Source organism: Cyprinodon variegatus, unplaced genomic scaffold, assembly GCF_000732505.1.
Source record: "Cyprinodon variegatus isolate N-32 unplaced genomic scaffold, C_variegatus-1.0 Scaffold632, whole genome shotgun sequence".
NCBI classification, from domain to species: domain Eukaryota; kingdom Metazoa; phylum Chordata; class Actinopteri; order Cyprinodontiformes; family Cyprinodontidae; genus Cyprinodon; species Cyprinodon variegatus.
In genome coordinates this window covers 605525-618748 of record NW_015151085.1, presented here as the reverse complement: position 1 = coordinate 618748, position 13224 = coordinate 605525, and the positions used below count along the sequence as shown (strand labels likewise).

The following is a 13224-nucleotide window of genomic DNA, read 5'->3' as shown; positions in this document are numbered from 1 at the left end:
ATTGGGCAGTTGGGTTGCAAAAAAACATCATAAATGTTATGTACTTATAAATACAATGTTAATCGAAAGTTTGGATTTGCATTTATCATGAAAGACAAAAGAGTTGGAAAACTTAGAGTGCAGAACTTTACTATTACTATAGCCAAATACTCCTACAGATAGTAACGCTATTATAGGAGACCATAGAAGAAGGTTTCATTGTGAATTAGTTGCTTGTTTAAGCTTTATGCCACTACGCGTTCCGTCCCAGAAGCACTATCCATCCTGCGCATGCACAAGCAGATATACATCGGGGCGTCCATGTATAATGTAATTATGGTACTAAAATTACTTATTTCTATCCTTAATTCTCCAAATAAAGCTAAAACACATCTTTAAAAAATGTTTCACGACTTTTGTGAGACAATTTTAGTGCTTTTTACATTTTCTCAGTTAAACTGCTTCTCTGATGCATCATGGGACATAAGCTGATAGCACATGCGCAGAACGGATCGTGCTTCCGGGACGGATCGGGTAGTGGCAGTTTGTTAATACATCTTTTCACACTAAAGCAATACCCAGGGGAAAAGTTAGAAAAATCATGTACTGTGGAAGTTTCATTGAATCCTACCACTGAAGAAGAAAAGAAGTACATTTAGCTAGAGTATAAACACTGGAAAATCTTACTCGGATCTAATCCTATTGATAAGGTGGATCTGTATGCATGATGCTGAAAATTAGCATTTGTTGTAACTCACAGTTGATACTGCTTCATGTGTGCCATGTTATGTCCTTTACAGATTATCCAAAGAATCATTGTCTTTGAGTCCTTCAGCTGATGTCCGTCAGCTCTGTGTTTATTTTCTTAACAGTTATTGCGAGGCAATCAATAGCTTGGCCTGAATACCCATAACTGGTCTCCAAGACATCATCCTCTCAGCCATCGTCGTTGACAGAGTACTGCCTCACCAGGAGAGGTCTTCTATGATGAGGAATCTCATTCTTGTAGTCATTGGCGTAGATAACCACTTTGCCAACGTCGTCAGCTCTGCTCATAGGGCTGTAATCCATGGAAACCCCAGAGTCTGCAACTGCCATGTAGGTGTATCCCTGTTCTTTGCCTATCCAGGCATTGTTAGGATACTCAAAGCTGGACTGAGATGAAAGGTTCCCAGAACCGGTGCTTTGCTGCACAGAGCCCAGGTCGGAGTGAGACTCACTGCTGGGAGTCTTTCTGGAGTCAAAGAGAACCCCAAGCGGTGAGGCTTCCTCAAGAGCGTCCTCTGTGTGCTCTTCTTCGTTGCGTTTGTTGCCGCTGAGGGTGATGTAGGTGTCTTGGGATTCCAGTAGAGAACACTGGGAGCTGGGGAGGGGATGCTGTTGGAACTCCCGAAGACGATCCAACAGCCAGTGATCATGATGGGGGGCTCTCCACTCTGGTGTTTGAACAGAATCAACTCTGTCCACTGACTCTCCATCAGGAGAACTTGTATTCAAAACCCTGCTCTCATTGCTGACGATGTTCTGCGCTTTTGAGGCCTTTGGTGGAAGTGGTGGTGATGACAACGGCGGGCAAAGGTTGAGTTCTGAGAGTACTTCCAGTGGAGAGGGGCATTCTTCAGAGAGGATGAAAGGGGAAGTCAGCCATAGGCTTCCACTGGTCTGTCCCAACCACTCCTATGTGGAAACACAAAGAAATGAGTGAGCATGCTCACAAAAAGCACAAAATCAAAGGTAACCATGTTTCTAAGACGTTCTTACCTGGAAGTCCCCACCGTATACTGTGAAAAGACCTTGGAATTTATTGTCAGGAGTTGGAATAACCGGCCAGAATTTCTTGATAAGGAATCTAAACAGAAAGAAAGAATTGAATGCAACGTTCCGCAACTTTTACATTCATAGTTTTTGGGTATATTCAGCCAATGAATCATTTTGTAGCATCAAAATAAGCCATAGATGTGTTTAATCCTAGAACACTGACCTGTGATGGGACAGAAGCATAGCAACACAAAGCAGAACGAGGATGAAAAGGATGATGAGGGTCAGAGACACAATAAGTGGGTCAAGATCTGTAGGGTAGAAAGAAAGTTAAGGTTGATTTAGATCAGTTTTGTCCACATTTTTGTTATTTGGGGCAAAATCATTAGATGGAAAGTTCACACAGCCACAACACATATTTAACACAACAACAGTTCTGTTTTTTTTTTATTTACCTGCTCACCTATGATCTAAGGATGCAATAGAAAAAGAATAATGTCGTCATAGGAAGGCGATAACCAATTAAAAACCAATTAAAAACCAGCAGGGTCCGAATAAAGAAAATCATCAACCAATAAAGGTCAGGGGAAATTTTTAATTATAATCTGTTACTTTAAACATAATTTAACACTTAAATAAAATTAGGTTTTTATACATTTTATGAATTTTTAACTTAAAAAAATAGAAAGTTTTTCCATCTTAAAATCAAAAGTGTTTTTAAACTAGAGAACAAAAATCGCTCAGTTTGGTATATAGACAATTTCCTGATTCACATATTTTATAAAACAGTTTTTATTTTATTTTATTTTTTTCTGGCTTAATGAGAGCAGTGGGCTTTAAGCTGCCCTGCAAGGCTTTAAACCTGGGTTTGAATGGAGACTAAGCCTTTCTCAAGCACAGATCAAGGTGCTCATTTTGAGCCTGGATCCATATTTATTTTTGATTCTGTTCATGGTGGAGAATCCTGCTTCACAGCAGCAGGTTGAACCAAACATCCTCAAAATCTTTGAGCACACCATTTAGCTTTTCTTTCACCAGTTCACCACAGTTCTTCCAGCAGTCCACACTTTCTCTGCTCTCTTTTTCTCATCTTCTTCTCCTTCTTTCCCATCGCCCGGCTTGCCACAGGTTTGCCTGCTGTGTCTAAAAGTAGCAGCAGCAGCAACCCAGACTGATACAGCTCAATGACTAATTTGGATCATGAGCAGCCTGGTCCTGGACGCTGTGCAGGGCCTTACCGTATTAAAAGGAGAAGCAACGCAAGTGAATTTAGACGCTGTCATCGGACAACATGCGGTAATTTATAAATCTTTTAAATCACGTTGGATCCGGATTAGCCAGCAGGTGGGTTAGGATCCGGACCGCGGTCGGCTAATCTGTGACCTCTGCTCTACACCAATACCTAAAATTTACTTTCATAAAGTAGCATCGTGCAGTAATCGAAGGTAAACTTCTGCTGGTGAACCAAATTAGTTAACCTCTAATTCTGTTTAGGACCAATATATAAATAGTCCAGGGGCCACAAATGTTCCCTGGGCCACAATTTAGATCTTTAAATGTGCAGATAATACCTCCTATATCACTGCATAAACGATCTAGAAATAAGTAAAAATGTCTTAAATTAAGTGTATTCACCGTTAATTTGAGTAGGTAAATGAGATAGTTTGCCAATGGAATGAGTATTTTTACTCTTAAAATAAGATAATTAGATAATATGCACTTGAAATAAGTCAATGCAATTGTGTTTTCTTATTTTAAGTGTTAATTGTCTTGTTCTATTCGCAAAATGTCTCTTTTACCTCCTCAATTCAAGAACAAATGCACTTATTTTAAGAAAAAATGACTTATCTAGATTTAGCATATCAAGCACAATCTTTTTAGAACATTCTAATTTAACTGGGATGCATTATAATATGATCATAAATAGGAAACATGCAGAACATCTACCTGCAGGCAAAGTCTCTATGAACACAGGGTCACTCCAGGCGCTCCAATAGCCATCATAGGCGATGCCATCCAGGTTCACCCGGACTTGAACCTTGTACTTTGTACTAGACTCAAGGCCCCTCAGGATCATCTCAGAGCAGGCCTGTATCTCCTCCACCTGCAGACAGAGAGTGAAATTCACTGCATGCAGTGAAAATTCTTCCATGTTTCTTACACTGGTGTGGTCACTAAACAGCCTTCATACCTGCCCAAGTTCACTGTCCACCGGAGCATAACGAATCTCATAGATCATGGTGTCACCCATGTACTTCGGGGAGGGCGGCACCCAGCTCACGTTCAGCTGCCCCTGATGGCCCGTGGTGCTCACCGTCACATTTTTAGGAGGATCGAGCAGAACTGCCAGATGAACATGAAGGTAAACATCAGGTAATTATTTTAAAAAAGAATGAGAAACAAACTTTCTTTCACAATAACAACTTTTACTAATTCTAAAAACCTAACATTGTTTTGTTACATATAAAGTAAGAGGGAAAAGTATTTATTTTAAAACCAATCCAGTTTTTTCCAATACATCCGATACCTGGACTGAGAATATCAGCCAATATCTGATAACAATCTGATTCAACAAATAGATTATATATCTTTTCACATGAGTGAACATGAACATTGTTAAAAGAAAGTTAACAAATGAACAATAAATGTGCTTTATATTATTTATTGACAAATAAGCAGCGAAAAGAAATAACAGTTCCATGTGAATTGCACTAGATTGGTTCTCCGATATCTGATATTAAATCATCAATATCTGATACCTGGATTGGATATCGGTGCCTCTTTTTGGATGTGTTTTCACCAAGATTTTTGATGACAAAAAATGTCAGTTTTACCCCAACTTTTTACAAAAACATTCTGATATGACGGAGAGTTAATCAGTTTTAGTTTTGTCACAGTTTATTTCATTTGCAGCAGATCTGTATTGTGATTAGGGGGATCTGAGCTAGCTTTAACCTGCACCGTTCCTTGCAGCTTTAGTTACACGTTTAAGGTTTGTTTGTTCTTTACAGCAATTCAATTCTTTTCCTACAGAATTTTCCTGCAGCTGAATCCATGCTGCCACCCCCGTGTAGGGATGTTTTATTCCAGTTCATAATTAAGTCAAACTGGATAACTTCTAAAGGAAAGTGCACTGGATTTTTATTTGGAACATAGAGGAAAAGCAAAGCAGGACACCACAGGGGAACATGAACGAGAGCACACACACACACACACAGACTTACACAGAAGCTCAATGAGAAGGCTGCGGTTATGGATCTGGATTCCCTCTCGATAAACTTGGATGTCCAGTTGGGCAAACATCTGAACCTGCTTCAAACGGCAGATGAAGAGCCTCTTCCCACCTGCGGCAGGCAGGACGTCCAGCGGACACGTGTTCATTGTTTTCTCATTTCTGTTCAGATAAGAAAAGTGGATGTGACACAACATTGAGGGTCTGGAAAGAAGATGTTGGATTGAATTTTTTTGACTTTTATTTATATGAAGCCGACTCACTGATAAGCATATGTGAAGGAGTACTGATCCACAGAGCCAGCCCGCTCCTCATCTTCCACCCAGAAGCACGTAAAGTCCTTTTTGGTCTCTGTGAAGCACTTTGGATTCTTTGGTTCCTGTTTTAGAAGCATGGAAACTGAACAGAGAGAATGAAGCTGTGAGATTATCTGGTGAAGATTCTCAGTCATCCAGGTCATTGTCATTCCAAAAAAAGAAAAAAAAGAAAAGAAAGTTAAAAAACAATCCACGTGACTTTGTTTCCAAGTTTGAACATTTTCCGCTTCCTATCCAGGAAGCTTTTTCCATTCAACATTTCAGGAATAGGGTTGAGTTGGAGGTGGGCTCCTGTATAAAACCTCAAACACAACCCTATTCCTGATGTTTTGGATTGAAAAAGCTTCCTGGATGGGAAGCGAAATGTGTTCAAACTTTGAAACAAAGTCCAGTGCATGGTTTTTAACTTTACTTTTTTTGTATGAGATTATAATATTGACACCAAAATGATCAGTCAAAGCTGCTGAAAATACTAACAACAATTGAACAGTTTCTACACTGAAAAAAATAATGCAACCATTTTTTGGCATTCACTTAATTTATATTTAGTTACTTTAACACAATTGTTTCATGATAGCAGGGTAGGACATAAAACAATTGTGTTAAAGTAACTAAATATTAAGTAAATGCCAAAAGCAGTCGCATTATTTTTTTCAGTGTATCTTTCTACACTTATGGTTGAATTGATGTCACACACCCTGCTCTGCATCAATAACAGCTGCATGAAGCTGATCCTACCTTTCCTATTGAAGTCCTGCGCGTCTTTCAGGAGCCCAGCAGCTCCAGCAGCGCAGAGCATCAGGAAAAGTGCCACCAGTCGGATGATTTGGTCACATGTCATCCTTTTGTCCTGTCTGTGCGCAGAAAGACTCGGACTGTGCTGTCCACCTGCATCCCTGGACAACCAACTGTCAGAAAACAGGCGCGTCGAAGCCAGCAGTGTTTGCTGTTTTTTTCCTTTTTCTTTTTCTTCAGATATGGCTGAGATGGCGCTGCGCTCTTACGCGCCTGTTGGACCGCGATAAGACGCGGCGTTGAGCTGTTTACGCTCTACAGTCAGGGAAAAGGGGGTGGAGCGAAAAAACTGTTCACAAACTGTAAGAAAGCAGTTTGATTCAGTTTTTTTTCTCTGAGATCCAAACTGCGCGTAAAAATGCTCCAAACAGCAGGTTGGGTTGATGCAACTTCCTGCAGAGCTACTGCTGCCTTTATAGAAATAAAAACAAGAGGCATCATGACAAAAAGCAACCATTTTCCCTCTAAGACATCTTAATAAAACTCAGAACAGCTAAAAAATTAAAATAAAAAAAAGCCCTGTGGTAACTGTGGAGGAGCAGCAGAGTTGCATCAGCCAGTGTGAAATCATTTGACTTTATAATTTAGAAAATGGCAACAGGGAATCCTTCATGAGCAATGCTTCATGAAGAAGATTCTCTGATCAGATGAAATCAAAACTGTGAATTTGGTTTGGTTGCAAAACAAAACTAATCATGTGAACCTGAAGGAAACATTAGGATGTCCCAATACAACTTCCATTTTTCCAGTATGATAGTAATATCGCACCTTTGAGTATAAACCGATACCGATATTGGCTTAATATGATATGAGCACATATAATTTATTACTAATTGTGCAGAAAAATCCATTGATATCAGTCACACAAAGAGAACAAAAATCAACAGCAATAGATATGAAAACAACAGACTGCTTATTTAGAGCAAATAAATGAAAAAAAAAACATAAAAGAAATTGAAATGTATATTTGAGCCTTTTCGTTTGAAAGATCCCACTTTAATTTATTATTTTTTTAAATTTTCAAATCAAAGCCCAATTGCATGTATTCAGTGTCTCTATCAGTTTTCTGATGTGGGAGATTTTAGATGCAGGCTGGTTTATTCTGCTAATCATCTATGGCTGATATCAAACCTGTTTCCATCCATAGAAAACATGGTGGTGGAAGCATCATGCTGTGGGAATGCTTTCCTTTAATAAGAACAAGCACCATGCCGTTTACATTTGATTACTGCTAAGAAATGAGAATGTCATTAAAGCTTTACAAAATGAAAGTTTCATTTTGTAAACACTCTGTGTATACAAAATGAGAATAAAATTGTCTAAATCTAAGTCTAAGAAAGTTGACAGAAAAATTAATAATGCTGAAAAAGGGGAAATGATAGAAGAAAGTCTTTTAGATGCAGCAAAATAGTTCTATAAAGGCTGGGAGTCCAACTGGAGAACAAACCCAAGAGAGCTACTATGGTCAAGATGAATTTTACATAACATAAATATAGCAAAAAAGGTAATAATTCATGATTTTAGTATATTTTCTTTAACTTTCTCTTCAGTACTTTAAAGGTACCTTAAACGAATGAAATTGGGGTTTTGTTTTCTACATTTTTCTGAATTGATTTTTTACCTTTGTTGCATGAGAAAAACATGTTTATGAATTGTATCAATCCCCTTTTCTTCTAAAACTGTAAAATATGTGATTATAATGAAGTAAAGGGGGGGTATCCAAAAACACACTTCAGTCACCTTTGATTTAAACAAAAGCATATCATGTCAGTTTAAAATCTGAACTCATACTTAAATCCAAAGCTTATAGAAACATTCCCCAATATAAAGGGGGCTTTTTTTTTCATGTTTACTCAAAAGGGCACCAAGAAAATCTAAAGATGATTTTCCTTCTCCTTTACAACTATTAACTGCTTTCTGTTGAAATGAAATCCCAATGAAGTACGTCACAGTTTGTGTTTGTAATCTTCCCAAATCTGGCATAACGACTTCTATAAAATACCATGGATACAATGGATTGATTGATTGATAGATTGCAGCACCTTGAGTGATCAGCAACAGCTCGGTGTAATGGAAACCGCAGCAAGCCCCCAGCCTACAGGAGGAACATTTAAACGGTTCCTTATCTCCCGTCTGCACTCTAATGTTTTCATCGTTTGAGCTGCACAGAACCATGTGTCTACACTCGTGATAAGTGGCTTTGATGGGGGAGGGGTGGGGATGGGGGGGCAGCAGCCCATCCCCATCAGTTTGAATGCAACTGGGTGCATATTTACATCACTTGGGTGCTGATGTAAACAGAGATCCACATTGGACCACAAAAAAAAAGGCGAAGGATTCATAAACATTCTTCTTTAAAACTGATCTAATTATGAAATATTACGAGGGTTAGGCCGTGCAGGAGAGGTGGTGGTTTCTGTTCCGTATTAGCAGGAAACCTGTCTATTGTGGCTTCTCTGTTTTTTTCCGATAAAGATAAAAACTGCAACCTTATGTTAGTGATAAAGGTTAAATCTGAGGTCATAAATTAAACTTGAGAAAATTGAGATACTGCCAGGAGTTAAGCCAGGCTGCAGTACATGAAGAAAACACACAGATAACTGCTTTAGATAGGCTAACATTTCTATTGGATTATCTGTATTTCCATGTAGTTTAGTGAAATAAACCCTAAAAAGAATGTTTCTGTTTTTTGTTATTTTATGTTAAGACCAAACTAGTTCAAACATCACAAAACAACTTAAGCAAATATGAAAATATCATTTCTCTAGTAGAAATGGACCTGCATTAAATTATCATTAATTAAACACATTTTATGGTTCCATTTGACTAGCAACATCATTGCCTGCTATTCCCAAACCTATTGACTCAATAAACTTGAATAAACACTTAAATAAAACCAGATTCACATCATGAGAAAGGCAAAAAAATAAATAAATCTGAAAAGGCACACCTCGTGTCTCTTTCTAAAGAAAGTCATCAACAGATGAGAAAATAACTGATGTCTACTAGTCTGCCAAACATTTAAGGAAGCAGGGAGACGACCAACATGGGAAGAAAGTGTTCTGTTCAGATGAGACCAAAGCTTTGCCAAAATGATTGAATCCAGAAAACTAGAACTGCACGTCACCCTGTTCACACCGCCATCATGGTCCTCATAGCAGCAGGCTCCGTATATTTTGTCCTCCTTTTTTTTGTTTGGTCATTTGTTTTTTTCTTTTCAAAATGGATATTAAAAATAAGTGGCTATTAGATTTTTGTTTTGAAGTGACAAAATTATTCTTAATGCACCTTTTCCTCCTTGTTTGCACCTTCTTTAATTACTATGTCAATATGTGACCAGTGAATTTCTCCCGTGTGATCAATAAAGCTCATCTAATCTAATCTAATCTAATCTAAAATTAAAGCATGATACAGAAAATACAAACAAAAGGGTTGTTATTTCATCCATCGAGTGGTGCTGGTGCCTATCTCCAGCTGTCAGTGAGCGAAAGGTGGGATAAACCCTGAACAGGTCGCCAGTCCATCGCAGGGCAACAAAGAGACAAACAGGACAAACAACCATTCACACACACTCACACATAAGGAGAATTTAGAGAAGCCAATTAACCTAACATTCATGTTTTTGGGAGGAAACTGGAGTACCCGGAGAGAACCCACGTGTGCCCAGGGAGAACATGCAAACTCCATGCAGAAAGGAATCGAACCTGAAACCGTCTTGCTGCAAGGCAGCACTGCTTCCCCCCTGCTGCAATTTGCATCATGCCATCATTACTTAAGAGGGCATTATTTGACAGAGCGCAGGTAAAACAAATAATCCGGAGAGCAACATCTTCTTCAAGAAAAATTAAGATCTTAAACCTTGTGGTTTAGGAATTAGAGGCTTTGTCCTGAAACCTGTAGGTATAACTACTAAATCTAAATTGTTTTTTAACTTGCTAAATCTCCTCATGCATTGTGTAGAACTTGTAGGACTTGTTTTATAACCAAGGTTCTAAAGTCATGTAATGCTGAACTAAAGCAGCAATGACACCATGTTACATTTTATGCTTGTACGAAGCAACAAAAAAATTGCCAGTTTTTGTTTCCGTTTTTGAAGCAATTGTATTTTTGGTTTATCAATACAAAAAGTTGAATTATTCAATATGTTTTTATTGTTCCTTTTGTGATAGGAAAAAAAAAGTTTTTTATTTTCAAGTTTTGTTTTTATAAACCAAAATCAAATAGCTAATTTTTATTTTATTTTTTACATACATTTAAGAAAAAAAACTCAAATGGAAGAAAGATGCAGTGAAAGCAGCATCCTGCTGTGGAGCCAGACACTTTCAACAGGGAATCTGGTTGAAGGGAAGATGGATGGAGCTGGAAAAAAATCCAGCTAGCTCTATTATTGGAATAGAAGAAGGGAACACAAACTAATATTAACTCTTACTTAAAGAGATGCGATAAAAAAATAAGCACATTGTTACTCACAACGGTTCAGAAAATAAATAAATAAATCAAGAATACTTTTGCATGTACTGTGATCTCAATTTTTTCTTTCACATTTTTATTGGCTTTCCATGTTGCATCAAAGCTCAGTTTATAGATAACATTTTTAGCATTAGCTAACACTTCTGATGATGAACATTATATCACAATCCAGCAGCAGCCGCTCATTTAGCAGGAGGGAGGGGGACTGACCACTGCATGGAGGGATGGGCCTGCATAAAGCATGGGTTATCAGCTCTGCTTCATAGTGACAGTTACTGGTCAGCACTGTGATAAATTCAGATGGTTCAGCACATTCAGATACTAACCTTAAAAATGAACCAATCAAAGGAAAACTTACATTTTCTTCCATTAAAAGTAGATTTTAATGAAAGACTGAAAATGTTTGGTGAGGAAAAGGTTTAATATTTGTGAAAAACATAAATCATACAGCACATGATTTATTTCTTGGTCAAAGATAAATGAATTATAACAGTAAAGGGGAAGAAAGTGGGCTTTTTTTGTTGCAACAGCAGCATCATGGAGGCTTTGACTTATCGCTGTCAGCAATCGGTGTTCCTGCTTTTCTGGGCTCACAGTTTCACTTTAGGGAGATTTACTAATCTCAGCAGGATCATTTACCACCAATATAAAGTAGTGGATTACGACAAATACAGGCTCCAGATAATCTTAGGGCAGCAGTGGGTTTAAAAGTAATGGAATCTATTAATTTGGTCACCTTTGGTTTTTCATTGTGTTCTCCAGGTAAAATACATTTAGAAATTAAAGACAAGGCTGGTTAATATTTAGTCTCAGGCAAAACGCCTTAAAGAAAGAATAGCCCAGTTAGACCACTGAGGACCTGAGGCAGGTCATGTGACTCTGCTTCCTCTGAGATGACAGATTACAGTAAATGAAACCTTTTATTAAACAGGTCTAAGTAAAACAAATAGTTCTAAACAAGCCCGGAGCATCACACATCCTCCCCCATACTTTATGCATGAAGAGCTTTTAGGTCCAGTATCTTGTTAAAACCCATCTTATAGATGATCAAATATTGTCTCATCTCAGGTTCTAGTTGATTTAAGAAAGCTCTAAATGTTAATAATTGGATGGAAATCGCTTCAAAACAACCGACTGGCATTTAGAAAGCCTTGAATGGTTGCTGAGGTGACCTGTTGCCCCCGACAACCCTTTACCTGCGTTTCCAGTAAGGTCACAGTGTGGCGGCCACATGGATGTACAGTATCCGCGCCCAACAGGCGATCGCTAAAAAAACTGGACCGGCTGGCCCATTCTGATTTAGTGGGAACAGGAAGTTCCTACGGATCAAGTATTAAAATATACAAAGGTAATGTTTTTTTAAGAGACTTTTGGGCAGAATTTAATCATTCCCAACATGTAATATTTTTACCCACACTGATTACCTATAATTGTAAATAATTGATTATTGGATGCCACCATAATAAAAGGATTCCTTTTTTTTTAATACTCAGCTTTATGGTGCATGCAAACAAATGGCTTTAAATATTTATTAAAATTCATCAGGAGCAATTAATAGAATTGTACCTGCAGACAGAGAAGACCCCCAGCTGTGATAAAATCATAAACTCACTGGAAGAAAAAGTATCTTTGGTACATGAAGAGGTTTCCCATTTTCTATGTCTTTTATTAAATGTATAGAAAACCTTGTTGTGGTTGAATGTGTTTACTGAAGGCTTCTAACCTGAGGGAGCTTAATCCGTACATTAGTGTTCAATTATTTCGGTAACACCATTAAAACCCATATTCTATTAACTTTTTAAATATTAAATGCTTCCTGGCAGAGCGGATAATGCTGGACTGAAGATTGGAAAGGTTTCATACACAGTTATAAAACTAAATAGAGAGAAAGAGACACAGCAAACATCTTCATGGGGGAAACTACAGCCGTGTTGGAGACATCTCAGCTTGCTGCCCTCTGGCTGCCTGAACAAAGCAGAAGGAGAGGTTCCGCACTTCCAGGGTTCAGGCACAGAGTGGAAGTTGTTCTTCATATAAGTTATCGGTGTATGTGGGAGCGGCAGAGTGTGTTTGGAGGCTTCATTTAAAAAAAAAAAAAAGCGAGGTTTAGCAAGCACAGGCGCCGTGGCTTTCTTGAGAGTCTTTAATGTCCAGGTCCTTATTGTTGGGTTGCTGGTTGGCGCTTGCCTCCATCTCTGCATTCTTGACACAGATGACGTCAACGAGACGCTCAAACACTTGCTTGACGTTGATGTTGTCCTTAGCGCTGGCCTCGAAGAACTCAAAGCCTGCGGGGAAGCATCAGAGGAAATCTGTTTGATCTGATCTGCAAACATTTATTAAATGCATACATCGCCTTGGTGGAGTATTATTACCATTTACACTTTTACATTTTGTCTCATTACAATCACTAATTTTGACAAACTGTGCAGGGAATGTGTGTGTTAGGTCCAAACAAACAACAAAACAACTCTGAATGGAAAATAAAACATGTTTTCAAAATCGTATTACTATTAAATAATACAAATAGGCTGGCATGCATTTCCTACAATACAGCTACGAATCTTCTGGCATATGTATGTAGCAGTTTTATGTATTACAGACTTAAGGGAATAGAATTCAAAATCCTCCTCCTCACATATACAGTAAAGCCTTAAATGGCCAAGCTCCATC

The 13224-nt window shown here is 38.2% G+C and overlaps 2 protein-coding genes across 2 annotated transcripts in view; both read right to left on the bottom strand.

Annotated features, from left to right (window-relative positions):
* Positions 1 to 67: 67 nt before the first annotated feature.
* LOC107096550 (erythropoietin receptor-like) lies at positions 68 to 6275 on the bottom strand. The gene is made up of 8 exons (XM_015393255.1): positions 6025 to 6275; positions 5233 to 5368; positions 4962 to 5131; positions 3929 to 4080; positions 3685 to 3841; positions 1961 to 2048; positions 1741 to 1828; positions 68 to 1656 (listed from the first exon to the last, which is right to left on the bottom strand). The coding sequence occupies exons 1-8, from the start codon at positions 6125 to 6127 to the stop codon at positions 916 to 918; spliced, it is 1635 nt and encodes a 544-aa protein (XP_015248741.1). The 5' UTR covers positions 6128 to 6275; the 3' UTR covers positions 68 to 915.
* Positions 6276 to 10625: 4350 nt separating this feature from the next.
* The window catches only part of rab3d (RAB3D, member RAS oncogene family), a 26421-nt gene continuing 23822 nt past the window's right edge, over positions 10626 to 13224 (bottom strand). The window contains exon 5 of the mRNA XM_015393244.1: positions 10626 to 12839. Coding sequence (XP_015248730.1) covers positions 12658 to 12839 — 182 coding nt within the window. The 3' untranslated portion in view covers positions 10626 to 12657. The remainder of the gene's footprint in view (positions 12840 to 13224) is intronic.

Bases quoted from the DNA above. Each gene is read 5' to 3' on its own strand.
- LOC107096550 (XM_015393255.1), bottom strand. From the start codon at position 6,127: ATGACATGTGACCAAATCATCCGACTGGTGGCACTTTTCCTGATGCTC. The intron at 5,132-5,232 runs GTGAGTCGGCTT...TTATCTGAACAG, and splicing joins TCCTTCACATATGCTTATCA to AAATGAGAAAACAATGAACA. The intron at 1,657-1,740 runs GTAAGAACGTCT...GTTTCCACATAG, and splicing joins TATACGGTGGGGACTTCCAG to GAGTGGTTGGGACAGACCAG.